We start from the raw sequence: 7,500 nt of genomic DNA, 5'->3' as shown, positions 1-7,500 counted from the left end.
CATCTATTTATCTATTTATTAATCTATATATGAATGCATATATTTATCCATTTATTCATCTATTTATTAATGCATCTATTTATCCATTTATTCATCTATTTATTAATGCATCTATTTATCCATTTATTCATCTATTTATTAATGCATTTATTAATGTACTAATGTATCTATTTATACATCTATTTATCTATCTATTAATCTATATATTAATCTATTTATTAATGTACTAATGTATCTATTTATACATCTATTTATCTATTTATTAATCTATATATTAATCTATTTATTAATGTACTAATGTATCTATTTATACATCTATTAATCTATTTATTAATCTATATATTAATCTATTTATTAATGTACTAATGTATCTATTTATACTAGGGATGTCCGATATTATCGGCCGATATTAGCATAAAAATTGATATCGGGAAAATATCGGTATCGGTTTTTGAAAAAAAAAAAAAAATTTTTTTTTTTTTTTTTTTTTTGGCTTTATAAATAAGTTACAGGAGTTCTTACTGTATATGGTGTGTGTGATATGAAATTTGAGCTTACCCTAATCACAATAATCCCCGCATATATCGGTATCGGTTGATATCGGTATCGGTAATTAAGAGTTGGACAATATCGGTATATCGGTTATCGGTAAAAAAGCCAATATCGGACAACCCTAATTTATACATCTATTAATCTATTTATTCATCTATATATTAATGCATTTATTTATCCATTTATTAATCTATTTATTAATCTATATATTAATGCAGCTATTCATCCATCTATTAATCTATTTATTAATCTATATATGAATGCATCTATTTATACATCTATTAATCTATTCATTAATCTATATATTAATGTATCTATTTATCCATTTATTAATCTATATATCTATTTATTAATGTATTAATGTATCTATGTATCCATTTATTAATCTATATATTAATGTATCTATTTATCCATTTATCAATGTATTTATTACTATGTATTGATGTATCTATGTATTACTATGTATTAATTTATCAGACTTTCTCCACAGTGACTTACAGTAAGGTCAGCTCAAAGTTTAACTAACATCATCTTCCCTACCTCTATAATAGTATAATAATAATAAAAATAATAATAATAATAATAATAATACCTCTATCTGTGTGTTGGTCTTTCTGCAGTGTGGCCAGTGGGAGTCTGGAAAGAAATTATTATCATCATCATCATCATCATCATCATCATCGTCATCATCATTATAATAGCCAGCCCATATGTGTGCAGACAGACTACTACCTCATAACAAAGCGCTTGTCTTGCCACAAAAAGCGCTCATGGCTCTGGCATGACAACCATTCATTTTTCCACCTTTACATGTGTCTCCACTTCCAATAATCAATCAATTCATGTAATTTCTCCCACATTTAGCCCTGTAGGGGGCAGCATGCGGCAACACACCGGGAGTGTACTGAGGCTATATGCACGCACACGCACACACACGCACGCGCGCGCGCGCACGCACGCACGCACGCACGCACGCACGCACGCACGCACGCACGCACGCACGCACACACACACACACACACACACACACACACACACACACACACACACACACACACACACACACACACACACACACACACACACACACACACACACACACACACACACACACACACACGATGAAGTGATACATAAGCAGGGCAATTTCTTAACAAGAAAAGAAAGTAAGGCGACCAAATATAATGACCCGTTGAAACAGATCATTAATGTAAACAAACAGGATGTGTAACTATGGAAACAGATCATTAATGTAAACAAACAGGATGTGTAACTATGGAAACAGGTCATTAGTGTAAACAAACAGGATGTGTAACTATGGAAACAGATCATTAATGTAAACAAACAGGATGTGTAACTATGGAAACAGGTCATTTATGTAAACAAACAGGATGTGTAACTATGGAAACAGGTCATTAGTGTAAACAAACAGGATGTGTAACTATGGAAACAGATCATTAATGTAAACAAACAGGATGTGTAACTATGGAAACAGATCATTTATGTAAACAAACAGGATGTGTAACTATGGAAACAGATCATTTATGTAAATAAACAGGATGTGTAACTATGGAAACAGATCATTAATGTAAACAAACAGGATGTGTAACTATGAAAACAGGTCATTAGTGTAAACAAACAGGATGTGTAACTATGGAAACAGGTCATTAGTGTAAACAAACAAACTAACCTCTTCCTGGGTGTCTCTGTTCTTGTCAACAGTTTCCTTTTTGGAGACATGAAACTACACACACACACACACACACACACACACACACACACACACACACACACACACACACACACACACACACACACACACACACACACACACATATTATTACCTGCAAAAAATCTAGACCGTCCGTCCGTCCGTCTGTCTGTATGTCTGCCTTTCTGTCAAGTCATGTACATATTTGTACAGCATAATTTTTGTGTGTGTGTGTGTGTATATAATTGTGCGGGTGTAGACACAGTATATCTGTGTGCATGTGTTTGTATGTGTGTATGTGTGTGTGTGTGTGTGTGTGTGTGTGTGTGTGTGTGTGTGTGTGTGTGTGTGTGCGTGCGTGCGTGCGTGCGTGCGTGCGTGCGTGCGTCTCACCTTGTACGGGCGTGTAGTGGGCGGGGACTCATTTGAGTGGCAGATGATGTGGACGAGCAGAGGGAGGGGGGGAGGAGGTGGGAGGAGAGAGACAGCTGTCTGTCTGTCTGTCTGTCTGTCCACACCAGGCTCTGATCCTCCTACAGACAGACAGACAGACAGACAGACAGACAGACAGACAGACAGACAGACTTTGATGACCAGTGGTTCCGGTAGGAGACACAAAAGAGACTCTTTGTGTCTCCTATCAGAACCGCTGCTGGTCATCATATTATTGTCTTATGAATGAGACACAAACTAAACATGTCCATGAATTCACCATGAGGTGACTGAGACATAAGAAAAAAAGTCTTTTTTTTGGGCAAACTATCCCTTTAAAGTCTGAAAGTACCTTGTGCTGTTTACATTTCTGACTAATAAAGTATTCAATCAATCAATCAATCAAACACACACACACACACACACACACACACACACACACACAGGCCCTCATTTATCAACGCGGTGCAGCCCGAATAATGAGCGTACGGCGTGATCACCGCACCTTTCGGCATTTATCAATATATCCTGACGTGGGCTTCATCCTACTTTACGCTGAGATCTCACGTCTGGTCGAGACCAGTTGTTGACGTTGGCTGCTCCCGTTTATTCCATTCTAGACCTGCGGAGCAGCATTGTCTGACGGTCTGACAGGCATCTGTCAGACCGTCAGATGCCTGACAGGCATCTGACGGATATATATCCACTCCAAAATGTATATCTACTCTAATAAATAATCCCTGTGAAAATATAACATTTTATAAAGTAATTTAAACAAACTGCTTTAACAGTCATTCGGTTGCATTGGCTATTTTCAAAATATACAGCGCTTCATGCGAGCGCATTTTCGGGACTCCCGACGATCATTTCATGGACTACAAACTTACAGTAGCTTGTCCTATGTTATGGCGTTATGTCATAGAGAGTTATGAAGACTACAACCTGGCTGGGTTAAGGATATAAACCCAACGCTCCAATCTCTTATTAACCTGGCGCCACGGAATCACTGCAGCCTGGCCGAGTCTGACTGCTTTATTTTAGTGTAATTTGAACGTGCACTGCTCGGTATGGGGTTAATAAATTAATATACAAACGTATTCCATTCATGGCGATGTGATTGTATAATATGTCATTCATATAGGCTACAAGCCTGAGTGACAAAGATACCGCTGCGGATTACATGAAAAACACAGGCGGGCGTGTGTGTGTGTGTGTGAGTGTGTGTGAGAGAGAGAGAGAGGGGCGTGTGCGTGTTCGGCGAGGCGACCGGGGGAAGCTATTTCTTATTGGCTTTTCATGTCTTTGGTCGTATTCTGGTTCGTCTTCATGTGGTAAAATCGGGGCGTTTTGAGAATATTTAAGGGCGTGTTATTTAAATGACGCTTGTTTTCAGACGTGAGATTTATCAAAGCTCTGACCTGATGTACGCTGGGATCAGCTGTTTAGGATCCTTTGATAAATGTGACTTCGACGTTGGTGTACGGCCGAATATATGGAAAAATATACGCCGGTTTATACGCTGCGTTGATACATGAGGGCCACTGTGTGTAAACTCACCTGTCCTCTGTGGCAGTGTATCACCATGGTAACGGTTGCCTGGATACAGAAGCTGTCTCGCTCCCGGTAACGCAGTGACTCCACCCTTCTTTGAAGCTCCGCCCCTCTGAGCAACTCTGGTGCTCCTGACACACACACACACACACACACACACACACACACACACACACACACACACACACACACACACACACACACACACACACACACACACACACACACACACACACACACACACACACACACACACACACACACACACATTGCTTAAATCTCTATGGAATATCTTTAAGAAAGTTTGTATCTATTTTCAGGATATAACAGACAGACAGACAGACAGACAGACAGACAGACAGACAGACAGACCTTCTTTTATGTGTGTTTCCAGGGAGACGGGAGGGGGCGGGTAAACAAAGAATCCTCCAATCAGAGCCCTGCTCATCACCTGTCCGTCATCCAGGCTTTTCATCCATTGGAGGAAGGGCTTGATGGGGCGGAGCTTACGATAGGGCATCTCTGAGTGGTGGCCTTGATTCCAACCGCAGCCAATCAGAGAAGAGAAGAGATGTCTGAGTCATAGCAGATCTACAAGCTCACAAACACACTGAAATATCAGATCTACAAGCTCACAAACACACTGAAATAGCAGATCTACAAGCTCACAAACACACTGAAATAGCAGATCTACAAGCTCACAAACACACTGAAATAGCAGATCTACCTGTACAGTACACTTGTGTGTTTTCGTTGTTTGTCAGGTAAAAACATCCTTGTCTCCCTGACGACGACCTTATGACCTTTAACCTGGTACACACTACCACTGATACTACACACACACACACACACACACACACACACACACACACACACACACACACACACACACACACACACACACACACACACACACACACACACACACAGTAGGGAAAAAAGGTGATTAACATCATATGTGTGTGTGTGTGTGTGTGTGTGTGTGTGTGTGTGTGTGTGTGTGTGTGTGTGTGTGTGTGTGTGTGTGTGTGTGTGTGTGTGAGTGTGTGTGTGTGTGTGTGTGAGAACCCCGGGGTTCGGTGTGCGTTCTGACTGGATGGACCTAAATGACTTGTGCCAGCGCTCTGGATTAGAGATGAAGTGGGCGGCGCGCGACGGCTCCGCTGTTGCGCTCAACAACATCATCACAGACCCGCTCATCAATGCGCGCGCGACATACGCGTTGGACGACGGCGCGCAACAGGAGCTGTCCGTCAAAACTGCGAGGGCCTCAATATTGACAATGAAGAGATGGCAGAGTGCCCAGCATTGGTATAGTTTAAGCCTGCAGGGAAAACTGGCTCATCTACCCTCTGCAAATCACTCTCTGTCACACTCCATCCTCTCAAACACCACCATTGGAGAGGACATTCTCATATTTACCATCAAGGCCCGCCTACAAGTTCTGCCTACAAAATCCCAAGCAATAAAGAGACAATGGCCCACATCCTCAATGGCTGCAGCTTTTACAAAGGACTGTATATTGCCAGGCACGACCGGCTGGTGGATCTAATTTCCAGAGACATCAGAGAAGTACAGGACATAACATCTAAAATGTATTTGCACAGCACTGCTCACACAAACTGGTTTGAACACAATTCCACTGATGATAATATTTTCTGCAATATTCCAAATGCTCCAGATATTATTTTCATTAATGAAACAAGTAAATCAGTTGTCATCTTTGAAATAGGCTGTTCTTTTGATCTGTATATGGACATTTGCTTCACATCCAAACTCATGAAATATCAGCCTTTGTTAGAGTGTATCAAGTCAGTTGGATATAACTGCCAGTTCATTGTGCTTGTGTTGGGAAGTCTGGGGCATGTCCACAGACTCGCGCTACGTGGACTGCAACTTGGAGGACTGCAGAAGGTCGCTGCAAAAAGACTGGCCAAGTACTGCTCAGTCTCTGCAGTGATTGGCAGCCTCTCTATCTGGAAGAGGCGGTGCTTTGTCTATCCTTGAGTGGACTAACATTTTTTGATATATACTGTTGCCTGGTGCTAAATTATAATCACTGCTTTGCATGCATATTACTATCCCACTGTGTTTTAAATATATTGCATACAGTGTCTGGCCATGCCTTCATTTGAAACCCTCTTCAAAAAATGTTTGGATCTTGTATGCTACTGTATTTTGTAGATCCAAATAAAAGTATTCAAATGTGTGTGTGTGTGTGTGTGTGTGTGTGTGTGTGTGTGTGTGTCTCTCTCTCTCTTACGTGGGAGGAGCTTCCTGTGGGTCTCAGGTTGTGACGTGGCAAAGAGCTTCACCATGATTGGCTGGTCGCTGGTCCCATCCTCCAATCGCAGCCAGCGATACTCCAGAAGGTCAGAACCTGGACCAATCAGAAAGGATGTTGTAGTTAGCAACACTTACTACTGCTAATAGCTAGCAGCCAATCAGAATCAGAATCAGAATCAGAATCAGAATCAGGTTTATTGTCACATCACAGGTTTACAAGGTAAAAAAAGTGGGTGAAATTCGTTTTTTGTACAACACTCCCATCGCAACGTTAAATTCCGTAGAAAGAAGAGTGGGAAGAGAGAAGAAGAAGAGGGGGTAGGGGTTAAGTGGGAAGGAGATCAACAAGAGAACAATAGAAGGCCAAAAACAAATTATCTACATATTTACAAAGTACCTGAGATAAGAGACAAACTAAGGTGCCTGAGCATCAATCAGCATCTGTTATGACTGTGATCACCATAGCAACCCCTCAACCCTTGCCCCTGATTCGCTCAGCCCGGCCCACAAAGGTCAGCAAGCCGATGACATCACACTGGTTTGCCGTGGGGACAGCTCAGCAATTGGCTGCTGTGAAAGAGGAAGAGGATTCTCATGTTTATACATGTTTATATATATATAAAATATATGTTTTATGCCAATAACTCCACCGATCTGTGTAAAACCCTGTGTGTGCTCCCTAGAGGCCAAGGGAACACCTCTGACATGCATTTTCTGCGTGCGGTGCGTGCGTGCGTGCGTGCGTGCGTGTGCGTGTGCGTGTGCGAGTGTGTGTGTGTGTGTGCGTGTGTGTGTGTGCGTGTGTGTGTGCGTGTGCGTGTGTGTGTGTGTGCGTACCTGTTGTAGAACATGTAGTCCGGTAGGGGGGGGAGGTTGGGGGGGGAGAAACAGAGGATTCTGGGAGAATTTTTGATACGAGCCGTTGGATTTCCTGCTGTTCAGACTGATCTCTACAGAGAGAGAGAGAC

The 7,500-nt window shown here is 41.6% G+C and overlaps 1 protein-coding gene across 1 annotated transcript in view; it reads right to left on the bottom strand.

Moving 5' to 3' along the window:
• LOC311037318 (RPA-related protein RADX) overlaps window positions 1–7,500 on the bottom strand; it is a 17,153-nt gene that overhangs the window by 3,692 nt on the left and 5,961 nt on the right. The window contains 11 exon segments of the mRNA XM_084046446.1: window positions 1,145–1,188; window positions 2,243–2,296; window positions 2,657–2,796; window positions 4,253–4,377; window positions 4,619–4,780; window positions 4,974–5,078; window positions 6,510–6,626; window positions 7,010–7,073; window positions 7,075–7,082; window positions 7,084–7,102; window positions 7,370–7,482. Coding sequence (XP_083902572.1) covers window positions 1,145–1,188; window positions 2,243–2,296; window positions 2,657–2,796; window positions 4,253–4,377; window positions 4,619–4,780; window positions 4,974–5,078; window positions 6,510–6,626; window positions 7,010–7,073; window positions 7,075–7,082; window positions 7,084–7,102; window positions 7,370–7,482 — 951 coding nt within the window.

Source organism: Gymnoscopelus microlampas, assembly GCF_963454915.1.
Source record: "Gymnoscopelus microlampas genome assembly, chromosome: 21".
NCBI lineage: Eukaryota > Metazoa > Chordata > Actinopteri > Myctophiformes > Myctophidae > Gymnoscopelus > Gymnoscopelus microlampas.
The sequence above is the reverse complement of the archived record's forward strand: the minus strand, read 5'-3'. Positions and strand labels throughout refer to the sequence as shown.